The 14,495-nt window shown below is 48.3% G+C and overlaps 1 protein-coding gene across 2 annotated transcripts in view; it reads left to right on the top strand.

Annotated features, from left to right (window-relative positions):
• Positions 1-4,844: 4,844 nt before the first annotated feature.
• bicdl1 (BICD family like cargo adaptor 1) overlaps positions 4,845-14,495 on the top strand; it is a 30,062-nt gene continuing 20,411 nt past the window's right edge. For both annotated transcript variants that reach the window (XM_042337582.1, XM_042337583.1), the window contains exons 1-2: positions 4,845-4,946; positions 11,630-11,845. In XM_042337582.1, coding sequence (XP_042193516.1) covers positions 4,917-4,946; positions 11,630-11,845 — 246 coding nt within the window. In that variant the 5' untranslated portion in view covers positions 4,845-4,916. The remainder of the gene's footprint in view (positions 4,947-11,629; positions 11,846-14,495) is intronic.

Raw genomic sequence — 14,495 nt, 5'->3', positions numbered from 1 at the left:
CAGATGTACACACACAGACACCCTCTCACACACACACAGATATACACACACAGACACCCTCTCACACACTCACACACAGATATACACAGATATACACACACAGACACCCTCTCACACTCACACACAGATATACACACACAGACATCCTCTTACACACAGACAGACAGACAGACACCCTCTCACACACACACACAGACACTCTCACACACTCACACACTTACATACACTCAGACAGACACACACACACACTTACATACACAGACACCCACTCACACACATACACTCACACATAATTACATACACACAGACACACACACACACTTACATACACACAGACATACACACACACAGACACACACACACTTACATACACACAGACATACACTCACACACAGACACACACACACACCTACATACACACAGACATACACTCACACACAGACACACACTTACACTCACACACAGACATTAACACACTTACATACACACGCACACTTACACATACACACAGACATACACTCACACACTTACACTCACACACAGACATACACACTCACACATGCACACAGACATACACACACTTACAAACACTCACACACAGACATACACACACAGACATACACAGATACACACACACAGACATACATACACAGATACACACACTTACACACAGACATACACACTCACACATACACAAACACTCACATACTCATCCACATGCTCACACACATACACACACTCACACATATATACACTCACACACAGACACATATTCACATACACACACATACTCATACACACATTCACACACACTCACTCACATACACACACATACTCACTCATACATACACACTCACATACATACACACACATACTCACACATGCACACACACTCACATACATACACACTCACACACATACACACTCATACTCACATATGCTCTCACACACATACAGTCACATACTCACACATACACACATACTCACACACACACACTCACACATGGGACACATGCATACTCATACATACATACTCACACATACACACACACATATATACTCACACACATACATACATACTCACACACATACTCACACTCACATACATACTTACACACATACTCACATACACACTCACACACAAACTCTCACACATATACATACTCAGACTCACACAAATACTCTCACACACATACTCACATACACACTCCCGCATACATACACTTTCACACGCATACTCTCACTCACTCTCACATACATTCACACGCATACACTCTCACACATTCTCACATACACTCACACACATATACACTCACATATTCACATACACATACACTCACACACATACCCTCCCACACATACTCACATACACTCTCACACATTCACACACGTACTCACTCACACATACTCACACAGATACCCACTCATACATATACATAAACTCTCACACACATACAAACACTCTCACACATACACACACACATATACACACAGACACCCACTCATACATATACATAAACTCTCACACACATACAAACACTCTCACACACATACTCACTCTCACACACCCACACACATACACATACACACAGATACCCACTCATACGCATACACACATGCAACGTTACCAGGTTCATGCCCAATTGGGCGTGTTTTTGTTGCACTGCGACGTGAAAAAAATCAGCTCTGGGCGGGTGCCTAACTCCATTTTACTATAGCTTGAGACACGGTGCTGAATGTAAACGCAATGTTTTTTTTTGTGTGTGCAGTGGCAGTGAGTGTGGAGGCTCTTTTCAAATCACAATAGGAACCTGGATAATCCCAGGAAAAAAGAACGCACAGTCAATACTGACCATTGCACATTTCGGCTGCTGATCAGAGTACTAACAGATTTATCAGTCAGTGGTATGTTTTGTCAAACAAATCGAGATTCCATTCATATATTCTCTCGGCCAATAATCCTGATAAATTGTTCGGACACTCTATGGCCATTGAGCAATGCTGGTGCATTCTTTACATTGCAATTTGTTGTTGTTGGCCTCCAGGAACAGTCACTACACTTGACAAAAATGACCTGTGACAATTCTGAAATGTTCCAATGCGATAAGGCCCCGCAACAGTGCAAGTCCCCTCTTTTCTAATTTCATTCAAACAGTTTATTTTAAGCAAAGGAATGCTCTGTGTAGTCATTTCGATAGATTTAAATTTATTTCAGTTACTGGATTAAATATTTATTCCCTTCAATCCGTGAATCAACGCTGCTACCGAAAGGCAATCGATGACTTATTTATTAATTTGCTGTCATTTAATTATTTACACGCAATTATTCCCTTCAGTTCGTGTTTGGAAGGGAATGAATTGGTTCGGTGATTACCTTTTTTTTTTAAAAAGAGCTTGTCAATTAGGTTTTTGTGACGTCAATGTCGTTGGATTAAACCAAACCGTCTCAAGGATTGAACACAAATATTATTCCCACACAATAACCCTGTAAAGTGCGAGGATTCCCATTCAAAGCAGACGTGTGCTCTGCCCGGCAGTTAAGATTCTCATGTCGCTCACCCAGATACAGCATGTCATGCAATTAGACAGCGCAGAAGGAGGCCATTCGGCCCATCGTGTCGGTGCCAGCTCTTTGAAAGAAAGAACGGTCCAAATTGGTCCCATTCCCCCGCGCTCTCCTCATGGCCCTGCAAATTTGTCCTCCCCAAATATCTATCTACTCTGCTCTTGAAGCTTGTTATCGAATCGGCTTCCGCCACCCTTTCGGGCCACGCAATCCAGACCCGAACAACTCGCAGGTCCCATCAGTTGCTAGCGCTCTTGCGTATGAGTCAGGAGGGTGTGGGTTCAAGCCCCTGCATTGGAACTTTGAACTCGAGAGTCCAAGGTGACCCTCCGAAGCATCGTGGCTGCATTTTAGGAGGCGACGTCGTTCGGGTGGACCCATTGAACCCAGGCCGTGTGCCCGCCTTTTCGAAAAGAGCGGGGAGTTCTTTTTCTTTCACCGGTGTCCTGGCCGACAAGCCCCTCAATAAAATTGGTCGCTCGCTTCACGGGCTGTTCGCGAGGCAGATATCTATCCACTCCTCCTGCGAGACGACGAGCGGGCGTCCGATACGAAGGGTAGGATGTTCCTTCGGATCAAATGATACCAAGGAACTCATCATTCACAGGTTCCTTCCTGTGAATGGACGGTCAGAACTCTCTGACCCGAGGACTACATTCACAGATCATTCCTCCCAATTTCTCTGTGTTGGGCCAACACTTTCTCTCTGTTTATTCCCCTTCTCTCTCTCTCTCTCTATGAATATCTCTCTCTCTCTCCCTCCCTCCCCTCTCTCTGTGCGTGTGGGTGCGCTAAGGATGGGGACACCTCTCTGTACCAATGAGATGGGTGTCTTGGGCAGGTGTCAGATGGCGTCAGTGAGGGGTGTGGTGTGATGGCTGTGGACCACTGGTTTGGGAGGTTGTCCGGCGGTGTGGAAGCCTGAGTCCCAATCCACCAGTCAGTACATCATCCTCACCCCCTCCCTCCTTCCCTCCCTCCCTCCCTTCCTTCCTTCCTTCCTTCCTCCCCCCCCCCTCTCCTTCATCATCCTCACCCCCCCCTCCCCATCCTCACCATCATCATCATGTCCTCCTCAGTCTCATCCTTGTGAAGGATGGGCTCATGGTCCCGAGGCTGGAGAGGGACAGGGGACAAGGGACCAGGGACCAGGGAGAGAGAGATAGAGAGAAGGGAGAGAGAGAGAGAGAGAGAGGTGGAGAGAAGGGAGAGAGAGAGAGAGATAGAGAGAGCGAAGAGCAACACACAGGACGAAGAGCGAGCGACGAGCCACGGGCTCTCGGAGTCGGAGCAGAGCTCCCGGCCCGGGGGAGAGGAGAGGAGGAGGAGGAGGGGGAGAGGAGAGGCGGCCAAGGCGAGGGGAGGCGGCCCGGGGGCCAGGGTTGGGTGAGGTCGATGGGATTCGGGGCGATCTCCGCGCTGAGCAGATCGCTGTAGAGAGAGCGGCAGCTAACTCTGCCAGTCCTGCCCTGCCCAGCCCTTGCCAGCCCTGCCCTGCCCTGCCCTGCCCTTGCCAGCCCTGCCCTGCCCTGCCCAGCCCTTGCCAGCCCTGCCCTGCCCAGCCCTTGCCAGCCTTGCCCTGCCCAGCCCTGCCTTGCCAGCCCTGCCCTGCCCAGCCCTTGCCAGCCTTGCCCTGCCCAGCCCTTGCCAGCCCTGCCCTGCCCAGCCCTTGCCAGCCCAGCCCTTGCCAGCCCTGCCCTGCCCTTGCCAGCCCTGCCCTGCCCAGCCCTTGCCAGCCCTGCCCAGCCCTTGCCAGCCCTGCCCTGCCCTGCCCTGCCCTTGCCAGCCCAGCCCTTGCCAGCCCTGCCCAGCCCTTGCCAGCCCAGCCCTGCCCAGCCCTTGCCAGCCCAGCCCTGCCAGGCAGTCAGTGCGGGCTATTAGCGGACCCCGCAAACAGCCCATGGCGGCTCTGTGGTGGCGAGAATTCCCGCAGGGCGACCCCAACCCCCCAGCCTCAGCCTCCGAGCCCCAGGAAGAGGCCGAGCCTCAGAGCTGCAGCAGCCGACACCGATCCCACCCTCCTCCTCCTCCTCCTCCTCCTCCATCATCTTCTCCATCACCTCCTCCACCTCCTCCACCTCTCCTCTCTCCCTCCGCTCCCCCCGGGCTCAGCGGCTCCTGCCTCCTCCTCCCTCTGGACGAGCAGTTCGTGGCTCTGTCTGGAGGGGCAGAGGAAGAGGAGGAGGAGGAGGGGGAGGAGGAGGAGGGGGAGGAGGAGGCACTGACCGGTCCGGGTATCCAGGACCTGGTGTCTCAGCTCCGGCAGAAGGACAGTGATCTGATCCTGGCCGCCAGACTGGGCAAAGCCTTGTTGGAGAGGAACCAAGAACTCCACTGCCAGTTCGAGAAGATGCAACGGGAGCTCACTGACAAGCTGGAGGTAAGAGGGAGGTAAGAGGGAGGTAAGAGGGAGGGAGGGAGAGGGTGATGGTGATGGTGTTCGTCTTCAAGAGGTCGTTTCACCCCTTCCGCAGACCGACCCACCTGTCCAGCCGTCCCATTTTTCTGCTCGGTCGTTCCTTCCCACTCATAATATGCCCAAGAAGAAGAATTATCGCCCCGTCGTTGGATACGGCGCCTGCTCCCGCAAGCGGCAGCGTCTCGGGGCGCTTATCGGCGGCGGAGGGGGTTGGGGGAGAAAGGGGGGGGAGGGGGGGGTGTGTGTGAGGTGACCGTAAGCACGGTCGAAGAGGAAGGTCTTCGGTCGTGATCGAAAAGAGGGGAAGGAGGGGGCGAGGCAGAGGGATTGGGGGAGCGAGTGCCACAGCCAGGTCTATTTTGTGGGGGAGATTTCGGCCGCGAAACACACAGTCAATCCTCTTTACAATACACGCTGTGAAGCGCTTTGAGACGTCTCGACGACGTGATGAGGCGCTGTATCGAATGCAAGGATTATTATCCTACCCCTTCCTCGTGACCCTTATCTCATGTCTTTTCATCCCGTTCACTCTTTACGCTCCTCAATCCGGTGCTTTTTACTCAATCCCAATGGCCCTTACCCCAACCAACAATCCCATCTATCGCCTTATCCCACTGCCTTGTACTCTATCCCATACGACTTATCCCACTGTGTTCCAACTGTCCTGCCTCAGGGCTTAGGCCAGATGTCCTGTTATAGTTCCTGTTCAGCCTGTGCCGCCCACTGTTTTCTTCAGTGGAACTTCTCTTTCTGTTCCATCTCCCCGCTTTTTCTCTCCTCCTTATTCCCGAACGCCCTTGTTTCTCATTTATTTAAACGCTTCCATTGATGTTGCATCTCCGGCCTAGTGCCCAGAGTGAATTCCACGTTCTCACAACTCAGTTTTTGGAGGAATAATTTTTGAGTTTTAACTCTAAATTGAATGATTACGTTCCCTTTAACCCAATTCCCCCCTTACTAGATGGACAAGTCTACGTTGTCAGTTGCCATTATTTTAAAGCTCCTAATCGTATAATTCCTTAAACTCAGTTCCATGGAGTATAGCCCAAATTTACCCGTCCTCTCATACAAAGTCCTTCTACCCTAGATATCGTCCTGGTGGTTCCACACTGGACATGTTCTAAGGCAGTGTAACCTTCCAAAGATGGGACACCCAAGATTGAACACAATACTCCAGTTGAGTTGTGACCAGTGTTCTTTACAAATGATGTAATGTTCCTGCTCTTGTATTTATCTCTTTGGATAAAGTGCAGGAACTCATTAGTCTCCGATTAATATGTGTAATCACTTGTGCACCTGTCCACCCCACTTCCTCCCCCCAAAAAAATCCTATGCCCTCAATTCTATTCCTTTCATCCCAACACTGTCTGTCCCATCTCTTGGTCCTAATTCCAATCTATGCATCCCAAAGCTTCATACTTCACCCTATTTCATGTCCCAGAGTCAGTGCCATTCCAATCCTTGTCCCTTATCCTAGCACCTTCTATGACATCCTACATATCCCCACGGATTGCCTCCAAGTCCATTGCCCTTAACCCAACACTTCCCATCCAAGACTCTTCAAGCCATCACCTGGTCTACCTGTCCTGTTGTCCTCTGACGAGAGCTCTGACAACTGTGTTCGACTCTCACAGATGGACTCTCCTCATCCTTTGGAGGAATGGAGCCATATTTTCAGAAATAACACAGGAGCTAACTGGTGACAGGCGTCATTAGGTGATATCTAGCCCTTTCGACTATTTTTAAACATCAAAGAGAGCGACGTCCGAATCGTTGTTGCGGTTGACGTCGCTGTTATGTTAGTACCATACTTAATAAAAAAAGAGATGAAACTTGTGCAGAATCAGCCCTGGTCGGGGTGACTTGCAACTCTCAGTGCAGAATCGATCCCTTCAAAATGCGATTTGGAAAAGCGCATTGATTGATGACAGTTGACTTGCTGCAGGCTGGAGCTCACTAAAATGCTTCAAAAGTGGCCTGACCGACAGCGTCACTGTGCTGATCTCCAGCGGGGAGGCCGAACTACTCCGCTGCTTTGGGAAACATGCAAATTCTCGTCTCGGTGGATTTCGGCCTGCTCGAGACATGCAGCCCAGCACTAAATAAACAAACTTGAAGTCTGCTTTGGGTTCCACTTCAGTGTATTAATTTCTCCGGAACTAGACAAATGGATCAGATTAGCCAGTACACAGCTCGTACATCACTGGTTCATTCCCCAACCTTTTCATGGCCTAATGAATGCGGTCGAGACCGATGAACTCCAATGAGAGACCCTCGCGGGAGAGAAAGAGTATTGGAGTACTGTGCAATGTTAACGCCAGTCCACTTCTCCCGGATGACACCCTCTCTTCTCTCACGGAACTTTTTTGTGTCTTATTTTTGTAAAAAAAAAACTTGTGTTTTACCTCCTGTTCGGTATCTTACTGAATTCTATCCGTGCTGAAAGAATAACAATCAGCGTGTAGAGAGATAAAGTTATCACTCGGGATGATGTCATCCTCATTTCAATCCAGGAGGCAAAGGTCCCAGTTTGTTTGCTACGGGGAATGGAACAAGCATTCAAGTTATTAGGATTTTGGAGGTTTCGTCACTTTTTCACCGATTATTACAATTTCTGCAAAACAGCTTTTCCGAGAATTATCTCCAGATTAAATTGCATTGTGTCTGTTTGCTGGTCAAGGCTGCTCTTGTTTAACGGCATCCGATACTGGAGTGTAAGGTGACCTTGCTTTGTGGGGGTAGCTGGAACTAGCAGACACTAAGCTGACATTCCAATGGAGAAAGGACCCACGTTCCTTTCTCCATAGATGCTGCCTGACCTGCTGAGTGTTCCCAGCGAGCCCTGTTTTTACTCCAATGCAGTGCTGGGGGTGTGCTGCACTGTTGGAGATCCTGTCCTTTGGATGAGATGTTAAACTCTGCCTGTTAAGGTTGATGTTCAAGACTCTGTTGAAAATTGAAAAAGAAAATTGAGTTTCTCCCGGTGTCCTCACCAACAATTCCCTAAATAATATTAGTCGTTCACTGCATCACTGTTTATGGGACATTGCTGTGTGCAAATTGACTGCTGCATTGACCTACAAAACATCAGTCACTCCCCTTTACGTTATATCATGTGGAGTGCTTTGGGTTGTCCTCCTCACGTAGAAGGTGCTCTATCACATGTTATTATTATTATAATTCTATGTCGGGTACAGAGCAGTGAGACCTTGCTCTGTGAGGACAGTTTTACCTTCTTTATGGCACTAAAGGATTCATTTTCCATTATTTATACTATTCCCTATTCTTAGCCCCTTATTACTCTGCACTTTTCCCTCATCACAAACAGTGAATAAATTGACAGGCCTTTCTTTGATGCTGATGCAAATAATTCCCTATAAGAGTGCTGCGGTGCTTGTGATGCTGATGATTGGACTGATTTATAATTAGAGAATAGATTAATCCCATTTGTTTCAGCGCAGTAAAGCTAGGTCATTGTTAAACTTACAAGGCCAAGATTAATATTTCTGAAATTAATGAAAATTCCTGCAAAAATATTTTGAGTTGAGTTGTTGAGAGGAACTCCCGGCAGTGGCTTCTTTCTAATGCTCGTTTAGCACTGAACTGTTTGTTTAGTTTGTTTAGTTCTGTGCTGATAACATGCAGTGACGTAGAAACGTTGAGATTTTCTGCACAGAAGAGGGCCTTTTAGGTCATCATGTTTGAACTATTGCTGCCTTAACTGCCGAGCTCGACCTTCGAGGTTTTGATGGCTTGTTCATCATTTGGATGACTTGCTGCTCAGCGGGCTCCGGCCTGCTCCACATTCCCCTGCCCAGCACTCCCCACCATCGGCGGTCGGGCCTCCAGCCTCTCTGCTCCCACCCTTCGGAAATCCACCCCACAGTCCCTTCGCCTCGCTCCCTCCCTCCCTCCCTTACTCCTTCAAGGCAATTCTCAAGACACTCCTCCTTGACCGCGCCTTCACCCATCCTCCTACCCCTAGCCCTCCACCCTTCCTGATCCCAACCACCGTCTCGGGTCGAAATCCCTGACTGTCCAGCGCCTTGGGACGTCCTCTCGACCTGAAAGGCACAGTGTAATTGTAATTTGTTGTTGGTGGTGGTGGTGATGGGTCATTTCATCTTTGCTTCTTTCACACATAAGATCACGTGAGAGAGGTTTGGATGAAGAAGGCCCTTTGGCTCATTTGATCTCACCCTCCCAGAATATCCCACTTTAACATCCCTTTTACCTGCTCCCCTCTTTCTCTGATGTTGTTTCAGTGATATTAAAGTCACCTCACACTTCACCCCATTTTTTTTCTAGCAGATCTCTTTCAAACCAGGGTTCTGTCGAAATCCTTTTATTTAAGCCGTTGTCTGTGAAGTAGATTGAATTTTCGAGGATTCAAGACTCGCCCAGATCAACCATCTATAGCTCCCGCGAGATGTGAGAGATAGCATAAGCGTTTTTATAATGGCCAACAGCTTTCAGGACTATTCACAACCAATATGTGGATAGTGTATAAAAGTACCGGTGATAAAAAGCTCTGTGATCAAGCGACTTGTTCAGGGGCAATTTATAACCATTAATTATAGAATGGATAAATTAATCCAGCAGGCGGCGTCTGATAGATTGGAATTGGGGATTAAAGCAAGGTAATACGCAATGGACAACATCTGCAATTGGCATTCATATACAGTAGTACCCTTCGCATACAGTTAATAACAGCTACAAGTGCTTTATAGAGGCAATGCTGGACACCGAGTGGAGGTGGTTGTGGTGGTGGGAGGTGACTGTAAACATGGTTGAAGAGGTAACTTTTTACATGTTTCTGGTGAGGGCCAGATGGAGGGGAGAGGGAGGGAGTTCCAGAGGATGGGGGCATAGTGGCCACTAACGATGGGGCAGGAGGCCTAAGTTTGGTCGCCAGAAGAATGAGGCTGGAGACCTCAGGGGTAGGGAGGTGTAAGGACATGAAAGAGGTGAGCAGGCAAAGATTTTGATGTCTATTGACAGAGTAAAGTTTTGTGATGATGGATTTGATGGGCGTGCGAAGGTGGAAAGCCTGAAATAGATGCATAATAAATTATACACTTTACAGTATATATTCTGTGAAACGCTTTGAGACGCTCGAAGACGTGATAAGACGATATACCAAATGCAAGGCTTATTATTATTACTATTGTCCGTTGACAAACATGGCACAGGACAGGGTTTGGGTGAGGGATTTGACCATTTGGTCCATTTATTCAGTCCACATTAAGTTGTCATCAACAAAATTAGCGAAGAACTGGATTGCGTCTCACGGGTATTTAATTTTAGGTTGAACAGGTGGTGTCCTACCTATGTGTCCATCACCGGTGAGGCTGCTGACTGAATTTGGGCGTGCAATATTGAAAAAGAAATTGATGCATTGCAAATTAAAAGCAAAGACTGTTTAAAACTCCTAAGTGATATGGAGTGAGTCACAGATTTGAACCCGTTATCATTTGGGAGGTGGGGGGGGGGAACATGATTTCAAAGGGAAAATGGCATTGCACGGAATGCAAATCAGCAACACGCAGAGGGTGGAAAAAGCATTTACTTTCATGGGAAAGTACAACAGCCGCCTGGAAGAACAGTTAATACTGTGGTGATTAAATAATAATTATAAAGATCCTTGCATTCGATATGGTGACTTTCATGTCGCGCAGGCTTCTCAAAGTGCTTCACAAGATTTACTGTTAACTGTTGCGTCTGTGTATTTTACATGTGTATTTTGTCAATCTCACAGTCAGGAGCTAGATAAACATCTTGGGTTTGGAAATACAGTAGACTGAAAGCTTTAGAGGTAAGTGGATAGAGAGAGAGAGTGTGCGTGAGAGAGATGATTGAATACTCCATTGAATACAATGGGTTCTCTGTCATTAAGACCAAAGAAATATCATCTGTGGAAACCATTTGGCCAGGCCTCGATAATGGGGATGTTGGTATAAATACAGAAGGTGTTTAATGTGTTGGAAGCGATATCTGTTAACAGGCGTAAAATAGCTTGCTGGAGTTTGGAAATGTTTTGCAGAAGTAAACCAGAATACACAGCACAGAAAACGTAGGTAAAAGAAGGGGCTGCGTATCTGGAGGAAATGGCTTATTTATTTTTTTAGTTATTTTTTTTGGAGGGTGGGGGTGGGGGTCAGTCTGATACACACAGAAACCCATCACCGTGCCCAAAAGCCTCCAAACCATGTATGAGAATTCCATGCATCCCACCTCCACAGGTGTAATCCCAGAGATAGATTGCTGGAATGGAATGGACGCTCTTTCTCTCTCCCTTTCGTAATGTGTTCCTTGTGGTAACGGTTCACGGATTTCGCTCCAGTTTTTTTTCTTGTTGTTGTAAATGCAACGGAACGAAAAATCCCTGCATTTGACGGTAGCACTTTTCGTGTGTCGGGAGGACGTCTCTGAGCGCTCTGCAGGCTTTACTGTAAAGTGTAGTGACTGTGTGTTTCGCAGGCAACACGGTTGCTCGGGTTTGTTTTCATAAATTGTCGAAATCCTTTTGCTGACGAGCTGAAGGTCCGAGGTCACCTTTTCTCCGTCTTTCTTCCTTCGCCTTCTCTCCCCTCCCACCACCCGCTCCCCTACCTCTCACCCACCCCCACCGCCCCCTCCCACAGCACCTGGCCCAGGAGAAGCACGAATTGCGGAGACGTTTCGAGAACCGAGAGGGGGAGTGGGAGGGGCGAGTGGTGGAGCTGGAGACTGACCTCAAGCAGCTTCAGGACGAGCTGGAGAGGCAGCAGGTTCAGTTACGAGAGGCCGACAAAGAGAAAGGTAGAGCCATGCAAGAGCTCTCTGAACAGAACCAGCGACTCCTGGAGCAGATCACCAGGGTAAGTCCCACGTTACCACTAATAACTTAGTGATAATCCTTGCATTTGATATGGCCCCTGATCACGTCTTTGGGACGTCTCAAAGCGCTTCACAGGATACACTGTAAAGTGAATTGACTGTGTATTTTACGGGCGAAACGCGGCGGCCAATTGCGCACGGCAGCGTCCGACAAACAGCGGTGGATTGAGTGACCACATTTTTTTCTTTTTCAAAGAGGTTTGGATGAAGAAGGCCCTTCAATTATTATTAAAATCTTAAGATTATTACTATTATGCTTCAATGATGTTTATCATATTGCTTTCACATGTTCCTGCCCGCTACCCTGAGCTCCGGAATCGCAAGGTCATGCTGCGCCCTTTGAGCCAGAATGTTGTGTGTGTGGTGGTTGTGTGGGTGTGGTGTGTGTGGGTTGTGTGTGGTCTGGGTGGTGGGTGTTTGTGTGTGTGTGTGTGTGTGTGATGGGTGGTGTGGGTTTTTGTGTGGCCGTGGTGAGGATATGTGTGTAGTGTGGATGGTGGGTGTTTGTGTGTGTGGTGGGTGGGTGTGTGTGGTGAGTGTGTGTGTGTGTGTGTGTGGTGAGTGTGTGTGTTGGTGGGTGGGTGTGTGTTGGTGGGTGGGTGTCTGTGTGGTGAGTGTGTGTGTGTGTGCTGTGGTGAGTGTGTGTGTGTGTGTTGTGGTGAGTGTGTGTGTTGGTGGGTGGGTGTGTGTGTGGTGAGTGTGTATGTGTGTGTGTGTGGTGGGTGTGTGTGTGGTGAGTGTGTGTGTTGGTGGGTGGGTGTGTGTGGTGGGTGTTTGTGTGTGTGGTGAGTGTGTGTGTATGGTGGGTGGGTGTGTGTGTGGTGAGTGTGTGTGGTGGGTGTGTGTGTGTGGTGGGTGTGTGTGTGGTGGGTGGGTGTGTGTGTGTGTGGTGAGTGTGTGTGTTGGTGGGTGGGTGTGTGTGTGGTGAGTGTGTGTGTGTGTGTGGTGGGTGTGTGGTTGTGGGTGGGTGTGTGTGGTGGGTGTTTGTGTGTGTGGTGAGTGTGTGTGTGTGTGTGGTGAGTGTGTGTGTATGGTGGGGTGGGTGTGTGGTGGTGGGTGGGTGTGTGTGGTGGGTGGTGTGGGTTTTGCGTGGCTGTGGTGTGGATATGTGTGTGGTGTGTGGTGTGTGGTGTGAGTGTGTGCACGCGCAGAGTTGAGAATGTAGTCAATGTGAGCCCAGAACGCAACCTCTTTGCTGAACAGCCACAAACTTGTGTCCCTCTGATTTCTGGAAAATCGTGCAGATAGTTTTGTTACAATTTTGCTGCAAATTCTGAGTTCTTTCACTTCAGTGGCTTATCCTGGAAAAGAACCAAATCTAATCCGCAGTAGACGCTACACCATTCACTGTTTCCTGCTCCTGGTCTGATTGAAAGTTTAGAGAATTTTTGTTTTCGTAATTCCCTTATTCAAAACTTTTTTTTTTTCCAGTCGAACTTCAATGAACCCAATCCAATTCCGGTATGACACACGTATGAATAACTGCTGCGCATTTTTCCATCGGGCTACCGTGCCCCCTGTAACATAGGAGGCGTGTACGGTGGGTGTTGATGATCTTGTGGCACTAGTTGAAAAGAGAAGGCGGTTTCTCCCAGTGTCCTTAAAATTAGGCGTTCTCTTTGTGGCTGTTTTGCAGGGCATTGCTATACGCAAATTGGCTGCCACATTCAGCAGCAAATATAGTCCCCGCGTTTCTATTGCATAGTAAAATCCTATCAAGTGCCTTGAGATCTTTCAGTGATGTGATACTCCTCTGTATTAAATGCAAAGGATTATTATTATTATTATTGTTGTATTTCCCAGAGTTGTCACTGTCCTTTTACAAAGTCTTAACTGCTTTTCCACGGGCTTGCGTGTTGGTGCGTCGACTATAACGCTACCGGCTGCCTCGAATTCGGTTCCATCCTTTTCTTTTTATTAACGTTGTGAAAAAAATATATATTTATTTGAAAATATGGCATTTGGGTACAACAACAAAAAAAACAACAAAACCGCAGAGCACAACATCTTCTGCTCCGTTATTACACGTTCCGTTCTTGCCGGGGAGCTCTTCTGCTCGGCCAGCGTCCCCTGGATGTCGGCCTACGCGCTGTTGGGAACCCCTGGCGCGTTGGGGTTCAGGTGCTGTCATTGCGGTCGGTGTAGGAGCGGCTCTGGTTGGGGTCAGGCCCTGCGTGTGCCTCGTCCCTCTCAGATGTCACCCGATCTTTAAGCTCTTTCTTGAATCTCGTGTGCGTGTGCGTGTGAGAAAGATTTATAGGCTCAGCATATCTCAGCCACTGTACATCGCTCCTGCATCGTTATACTTTACCTGTTACTGTAGGGAATAGGCTCTTGGTAAAGTGTATCCCGGATAAGGTCAGTGCTTCCCGATGATCATGATCCCTTCTGGAAAGTCTGTAGCCCTCTGTGGAGTCCTGTAGCTCAGTGTAATAGCTCACCTCGCAATAGAGAGGACCTGGGTTCAATTCCCGGGCGGGATGAAACGTTGGGCAAGTTTCCCTGCTCCACTTGCCTCTGATTACCTAACAGTAACTTGAAACCTGGTTGTTAGTCGATTGGCGGATCGCTTTTCCGGGGGTAATAATCGTGGAGTCCTGTAGCTCAGTGGTTAGAGCACTCGCTTTGCAA

Source organism: Callorhinchus milii, unplaced genomic scaffold (genome assembly GCF_018977255.1).
Source record: "Callorhinchus milii isolate IMCB2004 unplaced genomic scaffold, IMCB_Cmil_1.0 Scaffold8, whole genome shotgun sequence".
Taxonomy (NCBI): Eukaryota; Metazoa; Chordata; class Chondrichthyes; order Chimaeriformes; family Callorhinchidae; genus Callorhinchus; species Callorhinchus milii.
The sequence above is the reverse complement of the archived record's forward strand: the minus strand, read 5'-3'. Positions and strand labels throughout refer to the sequence as shown.